Here is a 17,361-nt window from a genome sequence, read left to right on the forward strand (position 1 = left end):
TAATGTCCTGTGCAATTTTTCTCTCGAAGCTGGCCTTAGATGATTTTATGAGTGCCCATAGTTTTTTGCTAATACTGATCAGAGATGCCTTCCCCTTTTGGTGTTTTGCTCTATCATGTAGTAGCTTCCTCCTTCTATTGTATAGTTTGTTTATGGCTGGGGTCCACCAGACAGGACGCCTGCCTTTGGAGGACTGGGTCTTGGTTTTGTTTTGGATTGCATGATCCATGCATTCCTGAGGGTGTTCATAGAATGCGTTTATAAAGGATTCTGTGGTCTGGGCCGTATTTTCCACAGGCCCGGGGGCTTTGAAGGATTCCACCTCGGTTTTGAGGAGTGTGAAATTTGCTTTAGATAAGTTTTTCACTGTGGTTTTCTGGGCAGGGGCTGGGGTCGGGATGTGAATATCTAGTGAGATTAGTTTATGGTCTGATCTTACCAGTGAGGGATACACTTCTGGTCTGGAGCATAGAGTCCCCATGTTGGTGATGATCAGGTCCAGTATGTTTTCCCCTCTTGTGGGATTGGTAACAAGCTGTTCCATAGCATTTGAGTTTATACATTCTAGGAACCTATGGGCTAGGGTGTTGGAGCTAGAGTAATGCTCCCAGTCTATATTTGGGTAGTTGAAGTCACCCAATATAATGGTGTTTGGAGAGACCTTCATATTTTCCAGTGTTCTCAGGAAGGCTGAGTGGGGTTCCTGGGTTTGGGAGGGTGGTCTGTAGCAGGCTGTAAACTGGAAGGCAGTTTTACCCACTGGTAGTTGCACATGGATAGTCTCTGATGGTTTGTGCTGTGCCACCAACCTGGAGGTGTGGGTATCTTTGATGAATATTGATATTCCCCCTCCTTTTGTGGTTCAGTCCAAGTTTTGGGGCCGAAAAACATGGTATGAGGTATAACCTGGTAGTGCTGGGGTGCTCTTGGGAGCCTTGAACCAGGTTTCTGTTACTGCACAGATATCGATGTTCTCCATGTTAAGAAGAGTTTCGAGTGCATGCATCTTGAGCTTTAGACTTCTGGCATTAAGTAACATTACTCTTAGTTTCTTATCCCTTGTGATACCTATGGAGGTGGGTTTGTCTTTTGAGCCTTGCCTAAAAAAGGCACTATGGCGGTGGCAAGAGCCTTTGCCAATATCCGAAAGCCCAGGGGTGACAGGTGCAAGCCGTCTCTAGCAAAGCATCGTGGCTTGTCGAGCGTGTCATCCCAGGCTGACAGGCATTGGATCCCCTTTGAATGACACCAATACGTAAGCCAATTGTTGAAATTGATCATCTTGTATTCATATTGTGACATCATTCTTGGTGAGGGTAAGATGCTACTCAAGGTCAGGGTCATACCGGCCTGGGCTACATGCTCAGAGAGCTCCTCTATGTCTCTTTTCATGTAGTCCAGGGAGGTATGTCTCAGGTCATTCACACCAGCATGGACAATGACTGAGTCATATTTGTACTTGCCTTGGAGTGACCTGAATGCTTGTGTTATGTGGCGGATCCTAGCGCCCGACAGGCAGCTCACCGTGACCTTCTCCTTGTTCAGCCTGGTGAGCGGGACGTCAGTATGCCTGACGATAGAGTCACCTATTACAAGTGTATCAGGTGTGTTGCCTTAAGGGCTGTGACTGTTTGGCACACTGGCTTTGTGAGCTATGTGTTGCATGTATTTTGTTTTGGGGTAGCGGTTGCTTGGGTATCTGCTTTGGAGGTCTCTGTTGCTTAGGCAGATTTTTATTTAGAGTCTCCGAGTATGTTTTTATGTGTTTTTATGTTTGGTTTACTGTCGTGGTAGGTCTATGTGAGACTGGAATTGTAGTGAGTGTGGTTTCCTTCTCCTCCTGACTGGTTACGCCAGTACTGAGTTGAGAGAGCTTAGCCTCCAGTTTGGCTATATGGTTGCATCTCTCATATGTGTTGGAATTTGTTGGGAGGAGGAGAGGGTTGTCTGTGTACATGAGGCAGTTGTAACATTGCCTCAAGATTCCCAGATTCACCAGCTGGACCGGAGAGGAGATTGACAATTGACCTTTGGACATGCTAGAATAGTATTGGGAATTCCTTTATGATAAAAAGGGCCAATGGGGAACAAGGTACTCAAGGGGAGTTTGTGAGGGTGTAGTGCTTTTAATTTTTTAGTGCTGACTTATATAATTGCTTTAGTGAGCAAGTGCCAGGCTTTAGAGTAGGAATAGGGTGTTTATTATGAGAACTAGATCAGTTCTAAGGGAAAAAGTGAAGAGCAGACTTTGTGGAGCCGAGAATGGTTTAAACCCAATTAAGCGGCGTTGCCCGATGCTGCTATCATAAAATCGCCAAAGTGGGTTTTATACAGGGGGACTTGAAGGAGCTAGAAATTGGCCCAAAATGACCAAAAGACAACCAGATTCTTCTGCTGGGAGCACTCCTCCAGGGATAGATAGGCTGCTCTAAGCTCCCTACTGCCACTGGTGAACAAAGAAGCCTCCCTTTATCCAAGAAAGGAAATGGGCAACACAGGAACTTTCCAAAAGTCCAGAATACAGCAAAGCCTGTATTTGGGCTACTCTAGGTCAGGAAAGACGGGAAACAAGGATAATTGTTTTTTTTTTTTCTTTGTTTGCAACAAACAGCAGGTAAATGCAATAAATATGTAACACAGGCTATCGCACTTTAGTGTGTAGCCTCAACAGGTAAATGCAACAGACAGGGCAAACTTTAAAAGTGCAGGTGCAAAAACAACTTTAAACAGTTTAAAACAGTTCAAGAAGCAGAAATACTTGCAGTTTAGCTAGATCGGACAGTCGCCCAGGTAGTAGCAGGAAAACACTTTTATCAGGTTAGCAGTCACTCTTTTAGCCTCTCTGCTGCTAGCACCACTCTGCAGGACCACAAGGAGCTTGGCTGAGTAGTAACAAGCGCAACAAACACGCCAAAGCGGGTTTTATGCAGGGGGACTTGAAAGAGCTAGAAATTGGCCCAAAACGGCAAATAGACTACCATATTGTTGTGCTGGGAACACTCCTCCAGGGATAGATAGGCTGCTCTAAGCTCCCCACTGCCACTGGTGAACAAAGAAGCCTCTCTTTATCCAAGAAAGGAAATGGGCAACACAGGAACTTTCCAAAAGTCCGGAATACAGCAAAGCCTGTATTTGGGCTACTCTAGGTCAGGAAAGACGGGAAACAAGGATACATTTTTTTTTTTTCGTTTTTGCAGCAAACAGCAGGAAAATGCAATAAATATGTAACACAGGCTAGCACACTTGAGTGTGTAGCCTCAACAGGTAAATGCAACAAACTTGAGCTGTTGCCCCACTCCAGACTTAATGTGTGCACTTTCATGTTTTTAGGTCTGCAATCTTCTCTGTAAGTAAGCTATATACATGTTTTTAGAAGCATTAATCTAGATGGTTGTAGACATCATACCACTTGATAAAGTCCCAATGTTTCTAACCGGTTCAGAAACAGTTATACTCTTTAGAGAACAGAGAGTATGCCTGGCTACACCATTGGTTTTAAGGTACAGCTGTGCAGGGATTTTGCATTATCCATGCCTTCATCCGGAGTTTACAAGTTAATGATGCTAACAGTGATTTAATACCCACTTGTGTGATTTGCTGAATTCAATAAAGGCAACCAAATAGTTGCTGAAGCACAATGATCAGCTACAGAACTTTGCCCCTTTATGTATTGTAGTGTGATCTCTGAGTTTGTATATATAGTTAAAGGGGTGTGGGAGGCAAAGCCCTCCACTTGGGTGAGTTCGAGTAAACTAAAAGTTGGTCTGTTGTGCTTTGGGCAACTGTTTCGTTGCCCTTAGTAAATTCAGGGAATTGCTGACATAATTTTCGCTTATTACAGGTCACTGAATAGGTGTTCGCCGGAATACCAACTAATATAGACCTGGATATGACAATATTTTGTCTTATTTCTTCAGATATAGGATGGGTAGTATCGGTACTTCTGTCATTAAAACAGGTTTGTGTGAATGCTCACTGAATATAATGAGTTCTCACAATTTTCAGTAGTAAAATATCTGGCATGCCTTTTGGTTGTACTTGCTATATTATGTATTTCCTTATTTCTTAATAGGTTAAGCCACTAGACTCCATTTTCTGTTTTTTGGGGGGTAACCCTGGGGCACAGTGTAATTAAATGACTTGCTCAGAATCGCTTAGTAGCCAAATCAGGGAATCCAAGCTTAGACTTCTGAGAGCAGTTTAACATCTTATGTGCTTCTTCTCGAAATCCCACACTAGTATCTTAAAACATACACCTTTTTGTCCACAACTTCATTCTTTGAGAATCAGCAAACATGATTCTGGGTAAAAAAAATTGGTTTTAAATTACAACTTTTATGCAACAATGAACTGTTTGTCCTGTCCACAGCATCTTAAAGGTTTATAGGTATCACAAGGCTAACATCCATAGGGGCCTTTTTAAGCCTAGCCATGCATTCCAAATATATCTGACAAAATTTAGGAATATTAAGCTTATTCTAAGAGCTATATGTAGGCTTAGTCTCGTGTGGTCAGTAATTTACAGGTTGTCTCCATCCATTAGGGACATAGGTGCCAGACAAGGTGGTGATTTTCTGATGACCCACCCAATAGGTTCATAGGTAGGTACTAGGCTATTGGCCCTGGGGCCTATACAAGCCCAGCCAAAAAGGTTTGCCACCCAAGAAAATTATTTTCCTATGCCACTGTCGAGCAGAGCCACAGAGGTGATCCCCGGGGTGAATTTCCTCTTTCCCATCCAATCATCAAGATTTTTCTTGAAGAGTGCTAATGAGGAGCTTTGTTTGATATAGATAGGTAGTTTATTCCAGAATATGGGAAGTCTCTGGGACAGGAATCTATCCCTCCGGCATGTTCTGTTTATTGTGGTGATAAGGTTTAGGTCCCTAGAGCGTGTAGCTCAGAGGGATTGGGATTTCTTTAAGTGGAGCATGTCCAATAGCTCTGGGTTTGACATAGCTTTGTATGTTAGGCAGAGATCATCTCTGAGTAGGTGATATGCGATGGAGTAAAGCTGGAGTTTTTTGAGACGGTCTGCGTAGGGCATCTGTTTGAGTCCAGTAATCCTCTTTATGAGGTATTTCTGCGGCCTTTCCAGTTGTTGTTGATGTCTTATGAGGTACATACCAAAAGGGGCGTTGTACTCTATAATGGTGCTAATGAGTGATGAGTAGAGGGGAACAATGACCTCTTTTTTTCTGGATGAGAAACCTTTTGTGATGAGGTGTGCCAAGTAGAAGGATTTCCTGACTACTGTGGCGATGTGATTATCAAAGGAGAGACTACTGTCCACCTGTGTCCCAAGGTTCATAGGTACATAGGTAGATACTAGGCTATCTGCCCTAGGGCATTTATAAGCCTAGCCAGAGTGTATTTGGCTTCTGCCTCCCTATTAGATTAGCCTACTGTGCCTCTGTAAAGTAGGTCACAGAAGGTACCCTTTTAAGATTAGTTTACTGTGCCTCTGTCTAGCAGGGACACAAGAGATCCCAGGGGTAAATTTGCGATTGTCTCTTATCACACTTTCGGTGTTAAGTATACTACCGCCTATGTTGTAGTTCATGGGTACAAAGTTTTTACCAAAGGGGATGACAATGCGCTTTTTAGCATTGAGCTTGAGGCCATGGCTTTGACACCAGGCATCTGTCTCAGTGAGGCTCTTTTGCAGGATGTCCACATTGTTAGGAGTTTCGATTATGGCTCCTAGTTTGCAGTCATCTGAGAACTTCGTTAGCCAAAGACCTTCTGTGTTGGCCTGTACTTCAGAGAAGTAGATACCAAACAGGAGAGGACCCGGGACTGAACCCTGTGGTACTCCACTTGTCACTGGTCTGAAGTTGGATTTAGAGTCTGCTACTTTTACAGTGTGTGTTCTGTGAGTGAGCCAGTTGGCAACCCATCTTGTGACATAGGGATTTATACCTAGTTTAGTGAGTTTATCTATAATTCCAGAGTGGAGGATGGTGTTGAAAGCCTTGGCAAGATCTAGATAGGCTGTGTTGAACCACCTTACCCTTGTTTACGGCTTTGGTGACTGCTTCAGAGAAGTCTATCAGGTTTAGGAGACACGATGTGCCTTTTACAAACCCGAACTGAGTGGGATCCAGAGATTGGAGATTACCAGTGTCTTTGTTTTCAGGTTCCATGATGATGCGTTCCATGGCCTTTCAGACCAGGCTCGTCAGGCTAATGGGGCAGTAGTTCCTGGGGTCTGTGGTGGCTCCCCCCTTGTGGAGTGAGATAACTGTTGCTGTGCGCCATTCAGCAGGCACAAAGCCTGAGGTGAGGCTATGACTGAACATGGTACTTAAGAGGGGTGCCAGTTCGTTCTGTAGTTTGTGTAGAACTCAGCCTGGGATGTTGTCTGGTCCCATGGATGCTGTGTTCTTGGCTTTGGAGAGTGTGGTTTTTACCTGTGCAGCCGTGATTACAAGAACTTTGCATTCTTCCGGTATAGAGATGGGCTCTTTAGGGGGTGAGAGGGGGGGTAAAGTTAGCACTGAACCTGTCTGCCAGGATGTTGGCAATATCAGTTGGGTCTGTATATTTAGTGCCATTGTGCTGTAACTCAGAGCAGATCTGAGTGTCGCCATTGAGATTCTTGACATAGCTATAGAATGCTTTGTGGCTGTCTTTAGAATCAGTGGCAATTTTGTTTTCGTAACTAGCTTTGGAGGATTTTATCAGGGATCACAGCTTCTTACTGAGGCTGACCAGGGAGCTCCTCCACTCGTGGGATTTTACTGTCTTTTGCAAGAGTTTCTTTCTTCTGTTGTACATAAGTTACATTTTACTTGGGTTAGGGAAGAACTCTGCTTTACCAACATGTCCTATTTGTGTTACAAGCAAAATCTGTCCCTTGATTGGGTAATTTTGATGGTATTGTCTTGAGGATATATAGAAGGATGCCTTGTGTGCTAGGCATAGATTGCCCTTCAGTAGTCTGTAGGAGATTGAGTACAGGGATAGGATCTTGAAGTGATCCACATATGACATGTTGGTTATGTCCCTTATCCATTTTGTGATGAATCTCTGTGGACATTCCATTTGATGCATGTGCCTGGTCATATACATACCAAAGTGAGTGTTGTACTCAATGACTGCTCTGACTAGGGCTGAATACAGTAGAATGATGACTTTTTTGGTCTTGGATGCTTATAAGTTGTGCAACATGGAATTATTTCCTTACCACTGTCGACAAATGATGGTCCTTAAGCCTATACTGTTCATATCTGTCAAAAGTAGGTCCCCTGTGTCATTTTGAATAGGTTGTGACTCTCTGTGATCTTACATAAAATACTAGTCAGGTTAATTTTATTTAAAATTGTTCTGTTCTGCTGCGATGTCCATCATGAATTGGTACCACTACACATTGTCACCATAGTTCAGGGACGTGTCCACATGCTAACATTTTGTTTAATATTATTGATGTTTAGTTAAGGTTTCTTTGATCCTGTGAAGAAAAATACCAGTTACCTGTCTTGTGAAGTTTTGAATTGCACCTGTGGCAGCAGTTGTCATGGCCATAACTATGATCATTTTTAAAGGCTGGGTGGTACTTTTTTCCCTTTTGTATATCTTCTTAATGTTATAGTTCTACAAGAGAGTTTGTTGAATTTGCTTGTACATTTTTGACTTCAGGTATTTGTTCAAAAATGTAAAATTTGATAATGTTGGGGGATACATTTCTAGTATCCCAAAAGTCATGAGGAGTCTTACAATTGGGCCTTTGAGGGGAGTATCCCAGACTGCTTTGATAATGTCGTGGTAGTTTTCATTGGTAAAACCTTCAGTGGAGTCCTTTATGCCTTAGCTGATTTTGTTCTTTGGCTAAAGATGATGATATACTCTGAGGATACTGTCACAGGTGGGAAACTGAAGGATCATAGGTTTGTCTGTATGATATGTTAGATGTTGTCTTCTTTGGTTGGATTTCATGATTTTTGTTCTGAATTGTTTTGCTGAACATAGACATTTAAGTGGTTTTCTGATATTCATATATGAATTGCAGCATCTGGTGAGTTAAGTGCCACAAATGCGATTTTGGGTGGGTTTGTAAAGATAACCTCATGAGTTAAACTGCACTGTTGTCATAAATACCTCCCAATCTGTAAAAGGCAGACATGACAGACTCAATGTTTTGATCATTTGGGTGTGATGTGATAGCATCCGCTCACTGTTTGGTTGTCATCCTAAAACAACCATTTATGTTGTTTGTTCCAAAATTCTGTTTATATTTGGAGATATTTGGCAGTTTGCTGTTAATGTTCTCTTCAAAATTCTCATTTGCAGGAGAGAGACTGTTTTAGTTTTTGGTTTATTTGCAAACAGGTTAATGTTAAGACCATTCTTGCTCTTGTTTGTTCTATAAATGTTCTGTATATATTACATTTGTTGTCATTCTTAAATTAGAAACCATTTATCAGTCATGTTTTCCCACTCAACAGAAGAGGCTCCTTTACCATTCATCGAACATAATTTTGTATGGTTTCTGTCTTCCTGATTGCATTTTCTCAATGTTCCTGTTCCTCAAGGCTTTTCCCTTTGTAATACAGGTAGCTTGGCATCATTGTTTGTACATGTGATGTATATTGGGGATAGTCTCTTTTCCCCACTATTTTATAGCTGCAGAACTGGTATGTAAAAGGGTTTGCCCTCTCAAAAAAAAAAAAAAGTGCGGCAGAATGTTTTTGCTAGAAGCATACTAGTACTTCAGATATGTTTTCAGTCAGTTACTTGTTGATTGTGCCTTGTGCAGTCATAGAAGAAACAAAAGTGGATGGAGAATAAGAAGCAGGAGGTGAGAAATTAATTCCCAGGGTTATGACTTTATTGAGAGGGATGAGATTGCATGGTTCTGTGATCCTAAGAGCTGTTTTGTTTGGAGCAGTGTTCTCCTAACATGGGTACCCTTATAAAATGCCTTCAAAAAAGAGGACACTTGAATGATCTGCAAAAGTTGACTTTCATGGTTGCCCCTTCATAGAACAAGAGAAGCTTGACTGTTGTACGGATATATAGAATCTAACATTAGAGCTGGACTTGGAGATGTGTACCGATGATCTTGTGATGAAAAAACTGGTTAATGCTAACTTGTAAGCAAGTAATCTGCACAGTATAGTGTGGGATCAAATGCACTTGCAGTTGAATGGCAGGGAACAGGCATGCTGAGTCTGTAGATGTATTCTGGACTTATTGTTGCATTCTGCATCCTTGGTAGAAGCTTTATCCTATCTTCCCAGTAGAAGCAGAGCGTAATGGAAAATGTCAGACTGTCATCAAATGCCATTGGATCCTGCACTAGGTGTAATTTATATAAAAGCATGTATGTCAAATTATCTTTAAGAATTCATGTTAAAATTTTAAGGAAGAAGTGTAGGCATTCTGGTATAAGATGCACCCAAGACTGATGTTGTACCATTAAAGGAAAACTCCACTTTAGAACTCAAAAATGTGTATATTTCATTGCATCTTTGTTTTCTGAGATATTTTAATGTCTCAGAATCACTAAGTTCTTCTTTTAAAATTTTAATACGTTTCCCACAAGATGGTGGATCATGGGGCCTGCCTCATGAACATGATCTTGTTTTCTTGCTTTCATTCCTTCTTCCCGGAATACATTTCAAGTCTTCTTTATATGAGTCATGCTAGACATAAGGAAGTGGTGTTGCATTGTTATGAAGTTAAGACAAGAATGGCGGGAGTGTGAAGCACACCTTCTGTAACAGAGTTGTTTCTATGTTTCCCTGACTGAGCCTCATTTATGTGTCTGTCAGAGCTTGTTTTATGCTGTGAATAGCTGTTAGCTATTTATAGATCATTTAAACAAGATCATGGCCCCAAGGAATCAGCAAGTCGAGTCCTGGTGAAGGTAGATGGCCTGTGGCTTACCAAGTTTGCAGAGGACTGTCAACTGGGTGCAGTAATATAGAGTCCCCCAATGATGTTAACATATTACAGAAAGGCCTGACACAGACAACAAATCGGTGGCAAACTCACAGACTTGAACTTCACGCAAGAAAATGCCTTATTGTCCCCTTGGGCAAAAAGAGTAGCACTACTAATTGTGTTATACATAGCACCCCTGTAAGCTCAAACTTAGTAGTGCGAGACTTGGGAACACAGTTTGATAGCAATCCATAATTCAATCACTTTGTGTCCGTAATGGTAACACGCACATTCTACATTACCCCCCTCATAACCTAGAGCATCACATCCAAGACCAGGAAGGTCATAGCTCCATTGTACTCAACCGTTAACAGACCACTAATTGAGTACAGTGCTCCCTTCTGTATGTACCTCACCAAACACCTGCAGCAACTGGGGAGACCACAGAGGTTTTTGACCAAGAGAATCCAGTGCCTGCAAAACATGACATACATATACTGAAAGCCCTGTCTATGTACTCTGTATCTTACATGTTATTGAGAGGGACCTGAGCCTAGCCTACACAGCAGTCTCTGACCCTGCCGTAATGTAAATGTTGGGCATCCGCAATTCAAATGGGACAAGAATCGCCTTTTCCAGGGATCTCAATATAGCCTGTGACATAAACAGAGCATGCTGGAGAGACAGATATATCTCATAGTGATTGCCACTCCTCTGTATTAGGCTCTCAGAGTATGTGAAGCAGTGCTCCTCAATGACCCTATTCAGCTGCAAATTTGACAACTGGATGGGTGATTATAAATTCACCCCAGGGGTGGCACGTATGCCCCTCATGGACAGTGCCAGTTAGTGCTGATCACAGAATTGCTCTGCTAACAATGCTCAATAAGGGTACTTGGGTTTTTACAAGGTTAGGCATGTTAAGGCCCTAGGGCCATTAGCCTAGTAGCCTTCTAGGAATGTATGCAGCTATGAACCTATGTAGGGCTCCCATCATCTTCTCTCCTACATCTAGTGCTAATGTCATGCACTATAAGTTGGCCTGCAGCCTTGCAAAAGTTGGACTTGTGCTGTGGTACTTCCATAAATTACTGAGTTCTATAGTCTGTGTACTTGGGCAGGGTTCTGTTTTCACTGCAGTCAACTGTGTGTGTGTGTGTGTGTACTCTTGCTTGACATTAGAGATAGCCTTTTACAACCGTATGTGGGACAGTGTTATTGCAGTATTCTCTTCACCAGACACTGCTGATGTCATTAGCTATAAAATGCTGTCCGAGACGCAGCAAGTCAGACTTGAGCTGTGATGCTTGCCTTAAATACAGAGTTCTGTAATCTGTGTACTTGGGTAGGGGTTCTTTTCTTACTGCAGTCAGCTGGAGCTGGGATGTGTGTGTCTGCATGTGTACGTGTGTGTGTGTGTGTGTGATTGCACGTGCATATGCTTGATATTAGAGAGAGCCTTTTATAGCAGCATGTGGGACAGTGTTATTGCCATATTTTTCTCACCAGACATTGCTTGTGTCATCGGCTATAAAGTGCTGTCTGAGACACTGCAATTCAGATTTGAGCTTTGAGTTGTGGTGCTTGCCTTAAATACTGAATTCTGTAGTCTATGTACTTAGTTAGGGGTTCTGTTCTCACTGCTGTCAACTGTGTGTGTGCGCACTTGCTAGACATTAGAGAGATACTTTTACAGCAGCATGTGGGCACTGCTATTTCCATATTCTTCTGAGCAGACACTGCTGATGTCATGAGCTATATCTGATTTGTGGATGTGCAGTATTCGGATAAGGGCAGGGTCAGAGACTGGCCTGGAGGCCAGGCATAAGTCACCTCATCTTATGTGATACAGATTACAGTGACATGGCTTTCAGTGTATCCACATACACCATGGCATGGTTTGTAGGCCTTGTGTTTTCTTGGTGAGAAACCCCTGTGGTCTTTTGAGCTGCTGCATGTGTTTGGTGAGGTACATGCAAAAGAGAGCATTATACTCTATTGGTGTTCTAATGAGGTTTAACTCCAGTTCTGTTAGATTGATGGGGTGACTTATAATGTGCACAGCATAGCCTTTCCATTCTAGTGTGGACACTTGGTGGTCAAAGTTCAGATTGCTATCTACGTGTGTTCCCAGGACTTGTACCACTGGGTTTCAGCATTGAGGGGGGGTGTTGTCAATGCTGTAATTAGCTGGGAATTCCACTTTGCAGAAGGCTGAAATAAAGACGCATGTTTGCATTTATTTGTAGACTTTGTGAGCAATCATTTGTCTGTGTTAGCCATGCTTGTAGTATGCTATCATCATTGGTGTACTCAGTGATTGCAAAACTCAGCAAACTCGGTAAACCAAAGGACATATTTTAGTCTGAACTGTCAAGAAATAGATTCCAAACAGTAAAGGGTCAAGCACAGATCCCTGGGGGTATGCCAGCGGTGACAGCTGTACTAGTAGAGGTCGATTCACCAGATTTCACAGTATGCATTCTGTTGGTGAGCCAGTTGGTTACCCATGTAGTGGCGTAAGGTTTAATCCCCAGCTGGGAGAGTTTCTCAATGATACCCGAGTGGGGGATTGTGTAAAAACCCTAGGCCAGATCACGATAGGCAGTATGAACAGTCTTGCTTTCATCCAGGCCTATCACACAGACTCAGTGGGCTGTGACATCACAGATCACTTATGGTGTGACCCAGCACATACACCTTCCTGACACAGTTGAATGCACACTTCAACATACCTTCCACACAGTGTGTTCCCATAAAAGGGTGTACATCAACATGCATCCATCTGAGTTGGTCACCTGATGCATGCATTTATTGCTACATCCTGACTCTCCTCAACTGTGAGGTAGACCAACATGGCATTATGGATGTTTTTTAAATGGGCACCAGTAATATCCCAACTGTGTACACCAGACCTGTGTGAGTTGTTAATGCTACTTCATGTGTGTTACATCTGATGTCCTCAAAGAAGTCATTGAGGGCATGGATGATGACAATACTGTCATCATGTTGAACCTGGCCTGACACAAATCCATACTGAAGTATTCCCTCATCTCTGTCAGATGTGGCCATAAGCAGTTATATCACCAAGTGTGTTGACCAGCAGTCACATAGATGGCATCTAAATATGTTGAAATGTGTGGTGACCTATATGTCAAGTCCAGTGCTCAGTTCCATACATCACAGCTGTTTGCTAGGCCCTTTCCTGTCCATTATTTATGTGACAGACATCACGAATGACATACACATCCTGTGTCCAAGCAGCTGTCTTAAGGACTGCAGATTGTGGGCAAACATTGACTCCAACTGTGAGATTGGTGTAATACAGACAGTATCAACACACACCAAAGACTGCTGTCACAGCCATGAGAGCACATGAGATGAAACAAAAACATGGGGGGGGGGTTGTTACATCATGATAACAAATGCACACCCCAAGGATACTGTATACGTCACACTCTATAAGCAGATCAAGTGGTATGTGACCTAGTCTTGGGGTAGATGGTATGTGAAATGTACACCAGCATGTGGCTACAGTGCTGACTACTCCCTTGTATGTGACATAACTACTGAGTATGTGAAAGACATCCACATCACAGGCCATGATACCTCCATAGTTCACAGCCTCCATCACACCAATAACAGAGTACAATGCACCTTTCTTCATGTACCCCCCCACCCCATCTTCCAGTGATGTGTATCACCTTTGTCACAGTGAGCTGTCGCACATCTTATTGGCCATATCTAGGTGTTTTTGTTGCATAAACATTACTATCTGATGGTGTGGTACCCCATCAAGGTGTTATATACTACATGCATGTGTGATACCAGTTCCAGTGATGCATACAGTACATATATAGCTGTTTGACAGCTTTGATAGCATGAGTTACATTTGTGATGGTGTGGATTGTGCCATATATATCTGTCATGCACACCAGTCAACTTGCCTGTAATCATAATATCACATACGGGTATAGCAGTATCCCTCCTAACACGTCTGGCAGATGTTAGTGTCAGGACAGTGAGCTTCATTACCCTCGTAGATTGCTGATATGTCATAATAGTTGTCCAAGGAGTGTTTGTGCAGAATCATCTCACTCAGAATCACATATGTTATGTCAGAGAAATGGTATTACTGGTGGTATTATTCTGATATTGTCCATGCTGGTGGATGCTTCTTTTACTGTTGTCCATGAGCCTGTAACTGTGTTCCACTTGTTGGCAACCTCTGTTGAGATTACTAGTTTGTGACTTCGGTTTTGTGTTGAGATTACACTCATATTCAGGAAAGTCAGTTTGCACGGCTTCACAATATGCACCCCAACCCGATTGTATACAACATCCCTGATGTCCTCTGCATTGTTCATGTAAGGGTGCTTATCTCACAAAGACATCTTCTTCATTGTTATGTCACCTTGTGTGACAGTCACATGATACACATTTTCACTGTGCAGTCTTTACTGTACCATATTGATATATGATTGGTGTTCCTCCTTCACCTGTTTCCATTGACATGCCCTCACCTGTTGTACATTAGGATGTTTCATCTGTCCTTTTTCCCTGTGTTCATTTCTACAGTTCATCTGTGTGTCCCTCTTCAGTACACACACTTCCCCTGACTGTTTATTATATATGGCAGTCCATATACTCTTACAGATCATTTACACAACTTTTGTACAGAATGCTTGCAGTGGGATTTCACAATACTCTGCACTGTATACACTGTCCTGTACTGTTAAGTCTTGGTAGTCACTGTGGCATTTCGCTCAATCCTGCTAACCTACCTACTTTCCTAACCATGTTGTTTGCACAGTTTCCTGGCCAGTAACACTGTTGCCAGCCATGAAGCTGCACTTGTTTACGTTTAAACACGGTGCGAGGCATGATTATGTGTTTAGAGCTGTTGCTCGACACGCAAACATATAAACTCCATGTAGGAGTTTATTGAATACCAGAGTTTCTCTTTTTGCAGTCTCACTCACTACTTCCTAAAACTCACTATCCTCGGAGCACAAGCCTCTGGACCTGAGAAATTCACCATTTGGTAAATAATTAATCAAGTGTGGAGGACAGCAGCTAGATGCATGCAAAACATTTTCACTTGATTTGCTAGAAGGTTGGAGTGACGCACACTAAGAATGTGAATGTAAGGAGAGCTGACCAGTTTCAGGTTTATGAAGATTTACTAGTCTGGGCTGTTTGCCTGGAGCTTATTCTGTTGTACTTCCTGCAGTGCTGCTGCATGCTGTAAAGAAAGTTGAATGTGTTTAAACATAAAGGAATGAGCAAGTTTACACATTTTACAGACTGGCTCACCGGCATTCAAGAAGGTGTATTCTTACTACAGATAGGAAACTCGAAGGGCAATGTTGTATTCCTTGTTATATATAGGAAACTAGAAGGACAATGTTGTATTCCTTGTTATATATAGGAAACTCGAAGGGCAATGTTGTATTCCTTGTTATGTATAGGAAACTAAAAGAGCAGTGTTGCCCTTGGCCAGCCACTAATCGTGAGTGTTTGACAGAAGAGAGATGCAGTTTGGATGTCCTGGAAAGCAAATGAACCTAATGGTTTATTGTACCAAGAATTAGATAAGCAGGTAGATTAGCCACCAATGCAGCCAAAGCAACAGACATGGCAAATCTGCTCTTGCAGTTGGCCTTAAACATGTTTGGCAGTCAACCAAACAAAATCCACTTTGGAAAAAGCTGAAGAAACAAAGGCGATTAAAACAAACTTTTTTTAATGGTAAGTGCTTTTGTCCAACACTCTGCCCGGAAGTTGTCAAAGGTAATTCTGAGGACTGTCATCCTAAGTAAATGGGATGGTTGAGCATGGTACTGTCATCTTTTGAATATTCAGCAGTATAGTTTGGGAAGGAAAAAGCTTGGAAACAATATAATTTCATTTTGCTCTTCTTTATTATGTCATTTTGGGCTAGTACAAAAGAAATAATTAAAGGTAACAGTGCTGCAAAGACAAAAGTATAGCGCATAAAACCTAACTAAGATTAAAAATTGAATTTTAGCTTTTGGCCGTAGTGTTCCTTTTTAGCAGTAGTCTGTGATGTGGGTGTTGCTAATACAGGATTTACCAGCAGCTGGTGTTCTTTGCTCATGAGGCAAAGCCAGACTGATTAAATAAAGCCAGCCATGGATATTACATTACTTCCACACGAGTGGATATTGCTATTACACAGTGACATTGTTTAAAAGAAGAAATTGCTTACCATTCTTTAAAATAATGTTGTGGTATGACAGGACTTACCATTCTGCTGTTGTGTCAGTTGCCACGCACCACAGCTGACTGATGTTGTTTGCATGTGTATGGCACATACATCCCTATGCTTGCATACTACATCATTTACATGCATGAGTGAAGAGACACAAGGCTCTTACTTTCTCACTGCCACTGTCATATCAGGACTTACCATTCTGCTGTTGTGTCAGTTGCCACGCACCACAGCTGACTGATGTTGTTTGCATGTGTATGGCACATACGTCCCTATGCTTGCTTACTACATCATTTACATGCATGAGTGAAGAGACACAAGGCTCTTACTTTCTCACTGCCTCTGTCATATCACTGTTTTCCTACTTTTGTTCTGTTCAGTACTTTTAGTTTCCAGTACCGACACAATGAGAAGTGGAAGATGTAGGAGTACGCTGGAGAGGCTTTCAAGAACTGTCAGCTTGTCTGTCATTGTGGCTGTGGAGACTGTACTTATGCCATTGGGTAACACTCCATTTACAATGGTGATGCAGATTGCTGTAACCAATTAACCTGCACTTTTATAACTAGTATTTGGGTTATATTGTATAATGTATTGAAGGCCTTTGCTAGGTGAGCTTCGCACTTTTTATATTTGTTTCATTTTGGTATCCTTGTTGAAAGGAGATAGGTCAGTTATGCAAGAAAACAAAGTGATTTTCTTTGAAAGGTATAATATATGGAGTAGTGAGTCAATGGAGTGAAACTCGGGTCTTCTAGCTTTTTGATTTATTCTTAACCTGTACACACAATGCTGTTATGTATTAGTTCATCACCTTTTAGTTTCCTTGTAAATTCGTCATGTTCTACAGGGTATTAGGAGGAAATTTTAAGAAAGAAGTGGAAGTTAGTATTTTTCAGGTGCTGTTTCCTGTAATTGCTTTTAAGCAGCAGTGCCTTTGTATTCAAGTTTGTTTGCTAACTTGCCTTTTTTTCTTTATTTGCAGAAGCAATTAACACCATACTGTGCTACAGTCAGAGTGCATTAGAGTTGCTGAAGCGAAGGAAGGTCAGCCGTGACATTATTTTCTCCTATCTGGCAAAACAAGGAGTTGTGTTTCCACCTTCCTCCGAAAAGAGTGCACTTGTTCAGATAGCATTGGAGTACTGGAAGGAATCCAAGGTGAGGCTAAAGGCACTTGTGCTTCCACAGATATTTCTTTGTTAATGTGATGACACAGTTAAAATATTTTGTTTTAC

At 42.0% G+C, this 17,361-nt stretch overlaps 1 protein-coding gene across 1 annotated transcript in view; it reads left to right on the plus strand.

Annotated features, from left to right (window-relative positions):
• The window catches only part of CCHR5.PART0H3orf38 (chromosome chr5.part0 C3orf38 homolog), a 44,045-nt gene that overhangs the window by 3,245 nt on the left and 23,439 nt on the right, over positions 1–17,361 (plus strand). The window contains exon 2 of the mRNA XM_044072141.1: positions 17,109–17,284. Within this exon, the coding sequence (XP_043928076.1) occupies positions 17,109–17,284 (176 nt within the window). The remainder of the gene's footprint in view (positions 1–17,108; positions 17,285–17,361) is intronic.

Source organism: Protopterus annectens, chromosome 5.part0 (assembly GCF_019279795.1).
Source record: "Protopterus annectens isolate FY-2018-M chromosome 5.part0, PAN1.0, whole genome shotgun sequence".
Taxonomy (NCBI): domain Eukaryota; kingdom Metazoa; phylum Chordata; order Ceratodontiformes; family Protopteridae; genus Protopterus; species Protopterus annectens.